The sequence below is a fragment of the Neodiprion fabricii genome, chromosome 2, assembly GCF_021155785.1.
Source record: "Neodiprion fabricii isolate iyNeoFabr1 chromosome 2, iyNeoFabr1.1, whole genome shotgun sequence".
NCBI classification, from domain to species: domain Eukaryota; kingdom Metazoa; phylum Arthropoda; class Insecta; order Hymenoptera; family Diprionidae; genus Neodiprion; species Neodiprion fabricii.
In genome coordinates this window covers 9,389,183-9,405,719 of record NC_060240.1, presented here as the reverse complement: position 1 = coordinate 9,405,719, position 16,537 = coordinate 9,389,183, and the positions used below count along the sequence as shown (strand labels likewise).

The following is a 16,537-nucleotide window of genomic DNA, read 5'->3' as shown; positions in this document are numbered from 1 at the left end:
GCAGGCTCTTCCTAATGACGAAGAGCGACTCGACTCGTTCTGACTCGAAGAATCACGACAATTTCAGTTGCAATTATAAGCGCCATTTCGTACATGCAATTTCACCCGGAAGGACATTGTTCTCGGGGGCCAATTTTGATTCAACAATTCAGTAAAACGCGCTGCTTTCCTCCAATTTGAAGTTCGTGTTTGAGAGAAAATAACCACACTGAGAGAAATTTTTAGTTCCGGTTACCGCTCAGTCCTTAACTATTTTCATTTTTTACAACGATCTGATTTTTTACAAGAAACTGATTTTGCCTTGCGATTACGAAAAAAGGACCGACAACAGCCCAAAATGGTTAAGCGTACCTCGTTTTTCGTAATTCCAACAATATTCAAACAGTTTTTTTTCAAAGATACCTGTTTTACTGAATTTTTCTAGCTACCGTAACAAATGAAATTTTTCTCAGTGCAACAGTTGACTAGTCAAATTTATTTACTTTTTCTCGGTTTTTATTGTCTGCATTTTTGTGACGACCCTGTGACATCTCTGTGTGCCTGGATGCGCAATTTTCATTTGTTAACACGACGCTGGTTTATGTATAATTCACAGCACGAAGCCGCCTCGGTACCCGATATAAGACACCGGCTGAGTATTGAGAAAAATTTTAATTAAAAGACGCCTTCTGATTTTACCGTCCGATGCTCCAGCTTTTCTTCGTCCCGCTGCAAGAATCCTTATAGCTGTCTTCCAGATTCAGAAAAGTATAATACAACATTATACAGATTATTGAAAGAAATAACAAGTAAAAGCGTTATATAGCCCACCTGACTCTAATTACCTATTGATCCGGCACCGGGGAAATAGGCGTGCATTAGACACAATCCAGCTGGGATTACATTTGCTGCTCGAAAAGAGAGCGATGGATCAAACAAATAAGGTAATAACAACAACAGTTGTACGATAAAGTAGCGAGCTGCAATGCACGGAGTGAAATACGCGCTCCAAGCTGCAGATGTAACAGGAAGCGGATTTCGTTCGCCGCTTCCTCCTATTCCGCCCCCTTTTTACTCCCCCTCAAGGCAAGCAGGGCTTTCAATGCTACTAATTAGCAACTCCATGGAACGTCACGCGATATGCAGACGCCAGCGACTGCAGCTCGTCCGCCTGGGTGGATGGCTACGTTCTCATTATCGTTTTACGTCAAATCTTTTATTTTTCTTCTCTTTTTACGATCCTTTTTTTTACTCCGTTTTCAGAACCAACATCCGCACTGCTCGGAGCATCCTGAATTTGACGCGACGCTAGGCGACAAGCAAAGCATCGTCGTGAATGGCGGAGTACACGCAGCTATGGGATGAGATTTTTGTTTCAGATTCGTTGCTCTACCGTGAATATCGCGCACTCCTGCAAACCGTATGTAATGCTGCAGCGAGCACAGTTACAAGCCTTTCCCCTCTTTTCATTACCTCGTCACTATCTGAATCAAACTACCTAATGATTGTGCAGCATGGATTATAAATATCCTGTGGAATGAATGGACTCTGGCATTATACGGAAAACGGATATTTCGAGTCACTGTCTGATGAATAAATGACAAATAAGTTCCAGTTCTGAGCTCAGCGACACGTCAAATAAATACCCAGATTTTCTTTACAGAATCCAAGAAGTATACATGCACAAAGAGATCGCCATTTTTATTGGAATACGTAAACAAACGAATTATAAGTAGGAGCGAAGAAAGATCCTAACGTTATAACTCTCTTTTTCTACAGGAAAACTGTCGTTCATCGATGAAATTTAATTCACATTTCAGAATCACTGTACATTTCATTGCGCGGATTCAATCCTCGTGGAATGTTTACTTCAACATCAAACTTTGAGTATAAACTACGACGAGTAGGTACCGTACATACAACCTACCTGAGGATCCATTAATCAGAGTCCATTAATGAACTTTAACGTTTGAAACGTGCTGACCTTAGATACGGCACAGATTCGATAAGAGATCAATGATTGTTTCACCAAATCTATCGGGACCAAAAAGGGGACGCGTTACTTTCGAGGTTACGCCTCACTTCTTTATAAGTGGTCATGTCCTTCATCGCCAGACCGCGTTCAGCCGGCTGCCTTTCGCTGTTCAGAAAATACGATTAGAGAACTGTCAAACTATAGGAGAAGGACAAAAATTGAGAGATGATGATGGGATCCTTCGTCCTAAAGGATGACGAATTCTGCCGATTTTATCAGAACCGCTTCACAAAAAGCACGAGATCACGTACAGAAAAATGGAACACCGATATCGATTTTTTTAAATATATTCTTAACAACATTGTTGAAATTTGATACGACGAGAGTTAGATAATACAATGTTCTATGATGTTTTAGCCTAACTCGCGTCAAGAAAAAGTTTTTGTGCTACGGTTTATTTCAATAGGATGAAACGACATGCATGAGGGAACTCCTCGAAGTCCACGAACAACCCTAGAGCAGAATAAAAAGGCTTGTGCGAGTATTAACGCACGATAAATTGGATTATCTCGTAAACGACACCAATCTAAGTGGGTACAAAGGCGCTGCATTAACCCCGCGCAAATTAAATCAGCCAATTATTGCTACTGATGATCCTTGCCTAGACCGTGAATAGCAAAGTGTAGCAAGATGTATTTAATCGAAAGGACTGTACAGAGGAATTGATATTTACTTTTCCTTCCAGCAACCCCTAAATATCAGTCGCATCACGTTACCGTTGAATTAATAATCGAAACGATGTTGGACAGCTTACGCAAGTTCATAATTTTCGAAAGCCTGAAACCAAAGTTTTCCCCTATTCGAGATCCCCTTGAGAATTGCTTGAATTTCGCACAAAGCACGACCAGCTACCCTTTAATTATAACTTACCAGTCGGTATATCCAACCGTTTGATATGCTTACTTAACAGGCAATAAATCGTTGTTGAAATTAAATTAACAATTATAGCACAGCCTGCAACGCTGAAGCCCACTTCTCGTAGGAGAATTAATTTTCACCCGTAGTTAAAATGGGTATCGATCTCAAACCTTCTACCTGGAGTTAAATATACCAACCAACTGGCGCCATCTCTGGTCTTCAACAATGAGTGCCAGTGGGTCTTAAATTTTCTCAATAAAGCTCATTGTCACTGATTTCTACTCATTCGTTCGTCATTCGTACGCTTTTATCGTCTACGAAACTGGACTCGAGGAAGTAGAATTTTCCCATTTTTACACGTTCGACCAAACCGTCATCGGATAATCGGTCAAGCTTCGTTATAACCGCTCCCTAAATTTTATCACCCAAAACTGCTTACCACCTGACGCACCGTGATGTTATTTCATGTAAACGTACAGCGATCTGATACAATCTTAATTATAAACAGCTTACAGGTAATAACGTTAAGGAATACACCGAGGCCTTTCACTGTAATATTATCTTGATGCCTGCCGGAGTCGTGTCGAAACTCCAATTGCCAAAGCATTTTTCCTCGACCTTAATTACTGTAACGCCTGTTAGACGGTGCGTCTTACAATCCATTGACCGCAGCTTAGATAACAAGCGTCGTGTATTTAGGCATATACACAATATAAACACCGGGCACAATTATACCAGACCACAACAATCCATTAAAATGAACGTAGTACGTTATACTCACGTGGATTAACAGCCACACATGCACCATAATCCAACTTGCAATTATTGCAACAAGTTTCTCCCGAAATAATTCCTCACTTGTGAAATTCCGCTGACACTAGTTTTCCAAAACTGAGTTCCCGAAACACTGGAAACATTTTACACGTCGTACGTTCGGTTCCCTAATCGTAGTTGAAATTCGCAACAGATTTATTGATCTATCGCCATTTGGTACCGATGAACAGCGTGCAATGCGAACTCTCCAAAAGTGGACTAGGTACTGTAACAACCAGCCCCTCTGTCGCCTATTCATCCTGTTTATTCCACAACCACGTATATGTTGTTCCGAAGCTATTGTAGGAGACGCGATATATCACTGATATATCAAGGTTGGAGAAATTTGGCGTTATTAATTGCGCGCGAATCAGGCAAATAGCACGGTCCAAATTTTGAACAATTGCAGCAAGCTCGTCGTCAGCTAAATGTACACATGTCTCGTTAATTAGGGAATATTTAGTCTTACCAAGAAAAACTCACCAGCATAATTTGAGCTGATATTTAATAAACAGCAATTGAGGGATCATTTGATCGTACTTACAAGGTAGCTATCCCAGCTCGATCTCTCCGATTTTTATCCAGTCGTTAGATGGTTTGGTGCGTCGGAAACTAAGCCATACGTGTTGCTTTTATCGGCCATAGAACACTTTGAGCGGGTGAAAACAACCCCCGAAGATGGGCACCCAACTTGATATGCTCGATGCATTTAAATGAAACATCGAAGAGCTCGACTTGGGATACCCTCCATGTTAAGGTGTTGACGATTAAGTTGTTTTATTTCAGACAATTTCGAATGATCCTGTATTTTTTTCACCGAAATTTTCATCACGTTTTTACGAGCAATAATTATTCGTTTTTTTTTTACTTCGAGTTATTTCAGATGAAAATCTTTATTCTGGTTTTGGGACACTTTAGCATAGCATCAAGAGTACCGATAAAAAAAAGAAATATTGTCGTAGTTCAAGAAGCTTTTTCTTTTTGGCACTACAGTCGAAACTAGTCAGTTTCCACCCACCGAACTTTCGAACGTAATACTTCTCACACACGTTTCGTTAACTCAAGATTAGAATAAAAAAATTACGCTTACAGTCTTTTGTAATTCTTCTCTTCAATTTTTACCCGACCAAGAACGAACGAGTGTAGCTAGTTGAAAAAAGAAAGCATAGCTTACGCCACATGTACTGCAAGTCGACGTGAATCACATTGAGAAGTGCTATAGCTGCAGCACTCAGGAGTTATTATGAATAGAAAATATTTGATAATCTCTTGACTTTTTCAATCGTTCGTCAAGCGTATTGGTATTCTCCCTCTTTATCTATATCAGGTTGATATCGAACGACCGCGACGAGGGCAGCTGGTAATCAGCGATGCTTTATTGCAGGTTCAAGATCTTCATAAATAGCAGAACTCGCAATGTAGGACTATGAGCCCCGTTGAAAAATATTTCCTCATTAAAATACGAGTGGCCGTTGCCGAGGCGATGTAACTTGACCAAGCGAAAGCGATATTCGAAAACTATGTGTCTTAGTTTTTACGTTAACTGCACTTGTATACACCTATGTATAGGGTGAAAATATAAGGTTTTATTTTTACCACTTTATAGCATCAACAGAATGCTGCAACAAACCTTTGCATCCAACAATCGTTACGAGCATAGTACAACATGTCGAACATGTTTGTGACGCATACCTAGGTCATACATGTAACGCGGTATTAAGTATAAATTGCAAAGAGAAAAAACAAAATATATATATAAAAAATAACGAAACTTAATACGATTAAGGATTAAAAATAAAAGAACAGATAATCAGACGAATAGAGCCAAGGGAGAAATACATACACATACACCTGCGTTCAACGTACGGTGACGTTATTGCAATTATTTTAAGCAAAAAGGTAATAGCAACGGTAGTAATAAGAAAAATCCCTCGAGCACCAAGTCGTTTTCACTTTTATCATTAAATATTATCCCCCAAGGTATTCGTTATTTGTTTGATTTTAGGCGCTCGATACACCTCAGAGGTTGGCGCTGAATCCTTTCAGTTTTCCAACCTTATTCAGTCCCTCTATCAGCATCTTTCCAAAATTGGCGTCAACCTGACGACAGAGTTATGAGGTGAATTTTTGAATTTGAAAAAAAAGCCGGTAGATTAATTTTTCACATTACCTGGGTAAAGTTCTTCACGGCACGTTCGATAATGAAGTTTGAGGCGTTCTTTACGTGGCCTACAATGTTGTCGACGAGTCTCTGTCTTTCCTCTTTGGTCAAAACGTTCCTCCAGAAGAGAGCTGGCTGCCCAAAATTGTCAGTATCGTCGTTGTATCTTGCAACGTCGCCGCTGACGTGGAACGACGGCGTTCTTGCGGCTGGACACTCCTTGGGACCGCTGAAACTGTTTGGGAAATAATTCGGGGCTCCTCCTTGGTTGTGGAAACTCATCGCACCGTCGCGCTGATAATTCATCGCCGAAATCACCTGAGAAAAAATCAAAAACTTAGCGATTGATTTATAGGATTGAAATAGTAAATTGTATGAATTGATACGAAAATGTTATCTCCTGACTTTCATGCATTCGTTTCAGTACTAATTTACCAAAGAAAAAAATTCAGCGAGGTTTAAAAGGATTCAAAAGTTGGGACTGAAATCAATCAAGTTGAATTTTATCAAAACCATACCTCCGATGAATAAAAATTATTTTGGAAGCCATAAGTTTGAACTACTCTTTAAAAATAGTAAAGCAGAAAATATTGGAATTATAACAAAAAGCTTGCATGATGATGCTTTATGTTAAGTCGCTCCAAAATGGTTAAAAATATAGTGAGTTCATTTTATTCAGAAAATTGTTTACCAGAAAGTTACTGTAGTAGATTTTCTTAAATCTTCTTTCACTAGTCTATTAAATATTTCCATTCGTTGATCATAATCAATGTAGGTGCGATAAACAGGAGAAATAAAAAGTGTTTCAGTGAATTTGTGAAAACAGTTTTACGAATTAAATCAGCCATCGTAAAGTGAAATCGAAAGAATCCACAGTAGATTTTTCACCATTTCAAAAATGATTTTAAATCAAGCATCGATATCTAAGAATTCTAGTATTTTATACTCTCGTATTTTTGAAAAGCTCCAATTTTTAGCTTGCGAGTATAACAATTTAATAAATACTCAATTCACGCCTATATCTCACGATAAAATGAATAAAAAATATAGTTTTTCAGTCAAAACCCTTCCTTAAGGGAAGTTTCGTTGAACAAAGTGCAACTAAAATCAATTTCCGTTTCCCACTTCAAACTTCAATGTTCGTTGTCGTTTTTTTTCTTTCTCTTTCTTTGGATTAATTTTCTCTTCGGACTGTCGACCTACTGTTACGACCTTAGGCAAGAAGACATCTGGGTACCTTGTAGGGGCAGTTAACAGGGAGCTGTAGGTGGTTGGGACCAATGCGGTATCGGTGAGTGTCACCGTAGGCAAACAGACGTCCCTGCAACATCTTGTCGGGACTAGGCTCAATCCCGGGCACCATGTGGGCAGGGTCAAACCCAATCTGCTCAACTTCGGCGAAGTAATTAACCGGATTACGATCTAGGACCATTTTGCCCACAGCTATCAGGGGGAATTCCTTCTGCGGCCAGATCTGCAGAAAAAAACGGATACACGTGAGACTGCGGTTAATAGCTTCTCGCTATTGCACATTGAATTCCTTGTATCATGAACTGATATTAACGAGGAAAGGACGAAAGCTGCATCTTAGGAGAATAACGAAGAGAGTTCTGGACACAGATTTCTACATTATCAATACTCGCCAAGACACAAACCTTTTTCTAGAACGTTTGAGGGTGGGGGATATTCCCACTCTGGCGGACTTTATTGATGATCGGATCGTTTCATTGCTCTACTTTACTTTCAATTAGCCCTGCCTTAGTTACTATAGTATTAATCTTCATCGAGCGAAACCTCTTGATCGGAACTTGATCGATGAAGTACGCACGCCGGTAATGCAGTTTCGCGATTTTGCCTACTGAGGGTTGAAACTGTGATAAGGCAGAACAAATTGCCAATAAGGTAGAGCAGCGAAATGATTTGATGATCGATAAAGTTAGCCAGAGTGAAGATATCTTCCAACCTTGAATGTTCTATAAAAAGGTTTGCGTCTTGGCAAGTGTCGGTAATTTCGGAATAAATGTCCAGAACTCTCCTCGCTATTCCACTCACCTTGGTCACGTCGAACGGATTCCACCTGAAGGTCTCGGCTTGGTCTGGAGTCATGACTTGGATGTATAATGACCAGGAAGGATTCTCGCCGTTCGCGATTGCGTTGTAGAGATCCCTGAGCCCATAATCAGGATCGGATCCACTGAGTTGTCCGGCTTTGTCCACGTCCAGATTTTTGATTCCTTGATCCGTCTGCAGACAGTGCGATGATCGAGTTACCCACAGAGTTTTTTTGTTTCGAAGATCGATCAACGTACCTTAAAGTGGAACTTAACGTAAACCATCTCGTCACGGTCGTTTACGAGTTTGAAAGTGTGCGAACCGTATCCGTTCATGTGACGGAACCCATCGGGAATTCCTCGGTCACTGAACAGAATCATTGTTTGATGCGTTGTCTCTGGGCGCAGACTTATGAAATCCCAAAACATATCAGCATCCTGCGTAAGTAAAAAAAAAATGATTATATGAATTAGATCGCACCGAAAGAAACTGGCCAAAAATTTCCTAACGATTTCGGCCATAAAGCTTTTCAAAAACGCCCTTTACTGTTATTTTATATAATGCATACACAATATTAAGCAGCTTATTACACGTTTTAAACCTACGACCATCCGTTTTTGACTTCACTTTCTTTCTGTGATTTTTCATCTCAGTTTGCACAGAATGAGAAGAGAGAGAATAAAACTTGCTTACTCATTTAAAGAAAATGTGAAGTGAATTACTTTCTGTAGCTAATTGGCCTTAGATTCGCAGTCTGATATGCTAGGAACAATTCTTATGCAACGTAATAACAAACCTTGTTTGTAAACTAATAACCAGTACGTTCTGCACTGTGGACTTGAAGTTGTAAAATATTGTACAAAATGCAACACCATATATAATTTCTGCATTGCCACGGCGTTGTTCGGTAATCATAGTCGAGATTGAATAATTGAAATTTCTACATAGATAATCGCATTGTTTGTCTAGAGTGGAATTGTCGATGATACAAGTTATAAAACAAGTTTTTGACGATACACGTACCGCACGAAAGATCGCATAAACATCGGAAGTAGGCAAGAAAAATTCATCAATCATGATAAAAATAACGTATATGAATTGCGCCACGCAACGTGACGAAAGTCGATAACCCGCAGAAAACAATCAATACCTCGTTATCGGGGGAATTTGGGTCAAAAGCATTGACTGAACTTGAAACGTAAGTTACCGTAATCCCGAACGAATACTTTAAGCTGGTTTGACAAGACCGATCACTAGCCATTATAAATACACACGTTTATACCTTGAGATGAGTCGTCGGGTTTCGTTTTTGCGTGTGAATGAAACTCGGGAATAGTAGAGGGTCACTGACGAAGAATATCGGAGTGTTGTTTCCCACCAGGTCCCAAATACCTTCTTCCGTATAGAATTTTACAGCAAAACCACGAGGATCCCTGGACAAACGATGAGTCATTATTTGTTTTTTCGTCATTACCTGTTACATCCATATATGTGCGTGTGATATATGGTACTGAGAAATCGCAGTTTATTACGTCAAGTATCGCGAAGAAAGTAGATCAAGTAATGCAGTTGAATTTCGTTAAGAACAATGGATATGGAAATGCTGATTTATTTCTGATGCAACGGAAAGTCTAGTAAATCCGACGCAATTGATGATAATGCTTGATAATAAGATGAGTATATTCGTAAACAAAATTCAAATTAGGTGTTAACAACTCGGTAGTCTTCGAGAAGTACCAAAAAAAAAAAACCTTGCACAAGATCGTCAATGTCTGTGTGATCAAAGCTTATCGAAGATATTTAGACTACATAGAGTTGAGTATATTCGATATATCTATCTAATCAGTCGCGAGAACTTAAACGGTGATCTATCTAGACAAAAATAGGTACGAATTTTTTTGATGCTAAAAGACTCTGTGCTAACCACCGATAAATTCATACTTATACTGACTGATCCAGAAAAACATTTTGTTTCGATTTCACGAATGACGAAAGTTGATATGGGAGGTATGTATAGTAAGTTGTACGGTAATTTAACAAATTTTTGGAGTTTGAACTTTCGTAACTTTGAATCCATTTTTGATTAAACGTTCGATCGGGAATATGGAACTTGGTGTCAAAGTGGATGTGAAGTACAGGATTAAAAAATGACAAGAGTAATGACGAGAAGTCACGTTCTTCGATTATTGGAGACATTTGCAAATCTGATGCATACATATTTTTTTATGCCACTTTATAATACCTGCCGTCTCGTTTCGCAAATCTGCGATCGGAATGATTTTTAACACGGCCGTCAAAATTCTCGTGAAATCTTTGAATGTTACACACTTTTTAGACTGGCCCAAATTGATCAAAGAGCTGTGGCAATATTTCGATGAACGCTGAATTATTCTCGGGTACTCGTAATAGACACTGAGCATTGCGCTCTCGCATATTCTATTGGATGGAATAACTCACTGCAAATAACTTTTACGTCGCCGTTGTAATGAAACGTGACATTTGTCAATAATATCACGCTGAGCTCAACCGTGGAGAAAATTATTATTGAACTGCCGTTTCTCTAATGGGTCTAGAAAGAATTTACAGAGAACGAAAAGAGAAGAAGAAGAAGAAGAAGAAGAAGAGTTAAGAAAAAAATATAACTATTGAAAGACAAAAACACGAAGAATTACAGAAAGATTATACGATTCTTTTACTATCCTGAATACTTTTGGCATGTAATGGAAAAAGTGAAACAATTCCACGTGACGGAAGCCATTCGTCCGTTAAGAGAAATACCAGAAAAACAAGTCTGCTTGCGCGAGAGTCAAAACAGGTGCAAGAGCAAATCGGGTACGACAATTACGCCAATCTATGCTGAATTGCATTACTGTGCCGATTCGCACAACCGTGTCACTGTCATAAAAAAACTTGAACTTCGGAATGCAACTGCGGAGTCAAAGTCCGGCGATTATAATATCTTGTAGATTCTAAATTAAAGACAATTTTTTCCTACTATTTGAAGAGACGATTTTGATTCGTCGGATTTGAATTAGCGGGTAGAGACTCTTTGATTCAATGAGTATAATATCTCACCTGACTGTATCCGCTGATCCACTCTCTCCACCGACAGTGGAAAACCTGACAGCGAGAGGTGTCCTTTTCCCAACGCCAGAAAACATCTTGGCCTTTGTGTACTGGGTGATATTATTAGTCACTTCGAAGTAGCCAAATGCACCTAAGGAAACAAAGTTCAATCAGTTGTGACAATTTTAACATATTAGAGCACCGATGAAGCGATTAATTGAAAAGAAACCAAGTGTGCCGGAAATCGTATAACTTTTGTGCTTTTTCCGATCGATTAGTTTACAAATTGCCTTCGTCGCAGGTTTTCGGATTACTCCTGAACGGAGCAACAGAATAGTGTTTTGTCTCACCATTTAACTATAATTCAGATACTTTGAAGTGGTGTTTGTTAGCTGTTTAGAACATTAAAAAATTTCCTTCTAATTTCGTTCCAATTATCTGATGATATACAAGGATGAATAGGTATACACAACCGATTCCTGGAAACAGATACCTATACCGAAATTGTTACCGGCGATTAGCTAAGTGGGTAAAGCAGATTCTGGAAAATGGTTTGTGTCTTGGCTAAGTGTCGGCAGGAATGTCGGTACAGAAACTTGTGTCCAGAATCGGCTGTGTATACCTACTGAGCTTCAAAAGATAAAAACGCGAGTAAAATATATGCTGAACAGCTTCAAGTTTTGTTGTACCAACAGCTGTCCTGTATGATATATTTATTTATTCTTGCATTTTTGAGAGATAAAGCAAAAACGTTGTGAAAAAACTTTCACCACTTACCAGCTCCCTTCGCATGGACAACACGTTCCGGGATTCTTTCTCTGTTGAAGTGAGACATCTCGTCCAAGAAGACGTGGTCCTGTATGAGGATAGGGCCTCTTTCTCCGACCGTGAGCGACGCATTTTTGTTAGCAATTGGCGTACCGTTTCCGGTCAACAAAGCTGGCGGTCCACCCTGAGAGAAGATATTTCATTAAAGCATCGTTATTGTGGAGCAATAATTTTGTACCCAGCTTGAGTAAGAATCGAAGGGTACCTAACCAGACAGAAGCAATCCACAATTTGTATATTTTATTACAACCACACGCGTGATGAAGCTCTTTAACCTTGTAAATATGCGCGGTCGTCGCATCGACCTTTGTCGCTTTTAATATTATAACTTATTCAAATGACTTAGAAGGTAAAGCAGCACCGGTGAGTTAATTAATCAATGCAACGTCACACCGAGTTCGATTTTATGTACATGACCAGCGAGCGACAGCTTGGAGGAAAGTTGTGTTTAAAAAATATGAATTTCCGACTATTTCAACTCGTGGTTCAAGATGAAAAACATGAGGATCATTGAGGAGAGTTGTTCAATTTTGTGTTATGTTTGTAACGAGATAACAAGCGGCGGCACGATGTCACACAGTGTACCTATAACTACCACCCCGTATATCCAACCAGTCAACAATTAACTCTAAGTACAAAAGCTCTTATATCCAATTCCTCCCCGCAGACGTGTTAAAATGCAGCATCCTTCATCAGCAGCCGGACGAAAATCTTTGTAATGACATACCTTCTCCTTCGTCTGTCCAAAAATTGTTTGTATCTTCGACTCGTTCGAATACCATGGCTGAAAATTTTAGCGATTATGAAGAAGATAACAACAATAATGGGTATTCCTCATTTTTCATTTTTGGATAAAATATTCGTCGCACTCTCCTCTGTCAAAATCGAACATCAAATATACGGCAACAGTCATGAATATTCCTGCAATACCATTTGCATTTCCACATTAGTCTCTTCTTCTATTTTTTCTTCCACTCACCAAACAGCGTAATTATAAACCACTGGTCACGGCGTGGCGCAATTTTTTAAACAGGTTCGTCCGGTTCGAAGACGATAAAAAAGAGCAGAAAATCGCGATGTTGTTTAAACAAATTTCAAGTGCATCGTCGGTTTCACGCTACGCCAAGTACGGAATTCTTGTCGCAAACCAGGCGCAATGACCCAGCGATTTCTTAACGCGTATTATATCTTGTTACAGACCGGCTTGCAAGAAAAAAAAAAAAAAAACCGAGAGCTAAAGCGTAACCGGTTCGAGTCGATTGTCGGTATCTTGTTAACCCAGTTTTTGGCAACTCCGTCATTATATTGAGATAGGTTTAATCGTTGCCATTCGGAATTCCACGTCGTAATCGATACATGCATCCATTACATTGTCCCCATGCATCTGGCCAAGCAATCATTGCATATAAGATTGATTTTCTCATCTGTTCGATAATCCGTGAAATTGCCTCAGTCCTTGGGTATACATATATTTTTCCCCAGTTTCTGATCTCGAAGATTAAAGCTGTACAGCATGCATTGCCGAACTCGTTATCTCAGTGCACAAATATACTTTCACCGCGGCATGAAATCGCCAACGGCATTCGGTACTCTAGTATAATACTCGGTAATCGCCACGCGATCGTTATTGCGTAACATAATCGAACACTGCTGACCTACTCTTATCGCGAATGCGATAATCGTTAACTGTCGCATTTGCCTCAGGCATGAACCTTGCAAAGTTCGCGATTTTTCTATAACGTGGACACGTTTAATCCGCGAGTTCGATGCGTTTGTGCAAAAATTTCATCTAGTATGAGTTCAGAGACGAAGATTGTATCGAGAAAAAAAAAATTTTAGTCAGAATTTGCAGAACTCGTTGAAACAATTTTTCTACAACATTCGAATCCAATTTAATTACTTTTTAGTTCAGAGTATTTTCCTATTGCTGAATTGCTGCATTGCTGCATTTTGCTATTCGATTTCACAATGGATTAATGTAATCGAACACGCTAATGTTAGTATAATGGTGACGATTGACTGTGTAAATATCAACCTGGCATCATAACATCCCTATTAAGATCGTAAGAATTTGAAATGAAGTTTATCGAGCCAACGACGGATGGACAATAATAATAATAACTGTTTCAAAGACAATGAATTCCTACACTTTTTTTCGTTTCTCTTCGATTGTATACTCATATGTTAATTACATGACTTGCAGACTTAGATGCGATTCTATAATTATATGAATCATTAGAGCTATTAGATTGATTTGAAGTCGAAGTTGGACACAAAGAATAATCAAAGAGCTGTCAGTGGAGATTATGCAATTATTCTTCGTCGTTCTTGTTTCTATTTTTCAGCTCCACCCAATATTATTTTTAGTAACATTGAGTTGATTTCATAATCGGCAATCATAAAAAATACTGTCAATAAAATTATCGCTGGTTCAACAACTGTCGTACAGAAATATTACATCATGTTGCAGTGTGATCATATTCACCAGAAACTTGTGTCGCGAATTATAACGAGAATCAAAATTGTTGTCATTTCAATATTAGACATGATAATAATGTATATTAAAATATTCGTGTAGATTTGAGATCGAATATATTGCGCAGGATTAAATAAGCCAAATTGCATAAGCTTCGTCCTGCATTTTGAATAATGGTATTCAGCAAATATTTTAATAAGTGCTACTATTATAAGTAGCGACTCAATATCCAGCATTGTGAATAATATTGTAAAGCTCAATTAAGAGGTTGTCTGCATTTCCTTTGAAACTCGACGTAACGCCAGTCGAAATATAATAACGGAGACAAAATTCCGGAATCGTTTGATAAAATCGCTGTAGGTGCATAACAGGTGATGTTTTTCGCGCAGTTTATATAATCATGAGAAAAATGGAAACATTTATGTATGACTCCATAGTTGTTTAACGCTATAACTGCAGCTTCTGACGCATAACTTGACGCTTCCACGCAAATATTATTGACTTGGTAAAAAATTTCACTTTCAGCCAATTGTTTCTTATAATAAATGCAAATTTATAACACCCTGACGAATATAATACGCATTGTGCACATCGCGAAAGTCGTTGCATTATTACGATTTCACTGATCAATCGAGTACGATAAGAATGATTCATGTTACAGTATAGTAATTATCGCACAGTCGTGAAATAAACTGTTGTGTACACAAATCGCACGCAACGTTAAGTTGAGAATATTTCTGCTCTTACATCCTCGACAACTCTACGATGATTGATACAACGTGAAAATCATTCGATCGTACGGAAATCGCATTTCCTTAGGACAGAGAAAAATTGATACCTATGTTTTGACCGTTCAATTTTCACCCTCGTGATTTATCACATCCAGTTTAAGATCGAATCTGACAAAATCTTAATTTCGATATTAAACTGTCGAGTTGTACCGATCGGCTTATCGTGTTTTCATCACATGAGCTATTTTCTTAATTCCTCAACTTACGTAACATTGCGACGAACATTGTGAGACATTGAAGAAGAGGCTTCGAGCGATATGAAATTCTTCTTCGAAATTATGAAACATTTTTTCTCAGACTAGGAATTCCCTCATCTTTAATTGGATATATATATTCTCTGAATATATAGCTTTATTGTTTGTACAGTTATCAATATCTATATTCTCAGAATGTTCCACAAACATATTGGTATTTAGTATTTAAGATAGTCTACCAAGTCAAATAAAACACATGAAAAATATTTACAATAAATTATTCCAAATGAAATATTTCCAGCCTATTTCGATCAATATATTTCCAACAATGTCTGCAGAAATACTTCATCAATCATGTCTGGAATGATGTAAGAAATGTTTAAACTGAACCTTTTCTGCGTTCAAACACTTCAAATGCATAATGAAAACCAGTCGATCCAATCAGACAAAACCCGTAAGAGATCTTGTTTGTTTCGACCTTTGATATTTTGAGCCTCAATTATCCGAACCATGACTTGATTTATTCGAACGTAGGATAAAAAAATACATTTTGGTGCGAAATGTACATTTTTGCTCGTTAAAAAATGTGGAGTAGCCGTTCGTCAATTGACAATAAACAACAAAGTAATAAAATTTATTAGATTTAATTTTGCGCTGAACATATTATTATACCTTAAGATAAAAATCGAATCTCGGTTAACCCGACGCCTGATCATCCAAACCAGGCTCGGTCCCAATTAATTCTGATAATCAAGGTTCTACTGTAAACAGAATTTAGGAGACTCTGTTCCGTCAAATACGTGGACTCGTATAAGATTCTACATTCTCCAATGGAAATAGTTCAGCTTCGAATGCGCGTAGAAATACCAAGAGAGAGAGAGAGAGAGAGAGAGAGAGTGGGAGAGAGTGAAATAGAAAGAGCGATGTACGTACAAGTAGCGAGGAAGAAAAAGACCCGGCGCATGCGGCTGATAATAATACGCGCAGTTGACGAGCAACGAGCAATGCAGTGTGGAATAAGGTTTCGTTTGTAATTAAGACGTAATTAGAAAGTCGATATAATAATACGAAATACCTTGAGGTTCTCCTTGTAATTATTGAGTTGATCGGCAGCCGCGTCCCTCGCCATGATTTTTGATTCGCAACAGGAACTGGAAGGGAGAGTAAAATTTTATAGTAACTTGTATCGATGGCTTATCCTCCGTTTCGAGTATACGTCGCGGCGTATGACACGAATGGTCCGTGCGTCGTCAACACAGTGAGTTTTTATTATCTCTTGGGCGT

At 38.6% G+C, this 16,537-nt stretch overlaps 1 protein-coding gene across 2 annotated transcripts; it reads right to left on the bottom strand.

Annotated features, from left to right (window-relative positions):
• Positions 1 to 5,251: 5,251 nt before the first annotated feature.
• LOC124176396 (catalase) lies at positions 5,252 to 16,507 on the bottom strand. Of its 2 annotated transcripts, XM_046557628.1 has the most exons (10): positions 16,329 to 16,507; positions 12,520 to 12,576; positions 11,742 to 11,916; positions 10,974 to 11,115; positions 9,181 to 9,331; positions 8,156 to 8,335; positions 7,899 to 8,090; positions 7,084 to 7,320; positions 5,856 to 6,164; positions 5,252 to 5,785 (listed from the first exon to the last, which is right to left on the bottom strand). In XM_046557628.1, exons 1-10 carry the CDS (start codon positions 16,380 to 16,382, stop codon positions 5,705 to 5,707), a joined length of 1,578 nt encoding a protein of 525 aa, XP_046413584.1. In that variant the 5' UTR covers positions 16,383 to 16,507; the 3' UTR covers positions 5,252 to 5,704. The 2 variants fall into 2 exon arrangements, with proteins under 2 accessions (XP_046413584.1, XP_046413585.1); XM_046557629.1 differs by lacking the exon at positions 12,520 to 12,576.
• Positions 16,508 to 16,537: the final 30 nt, after the last annotated feature.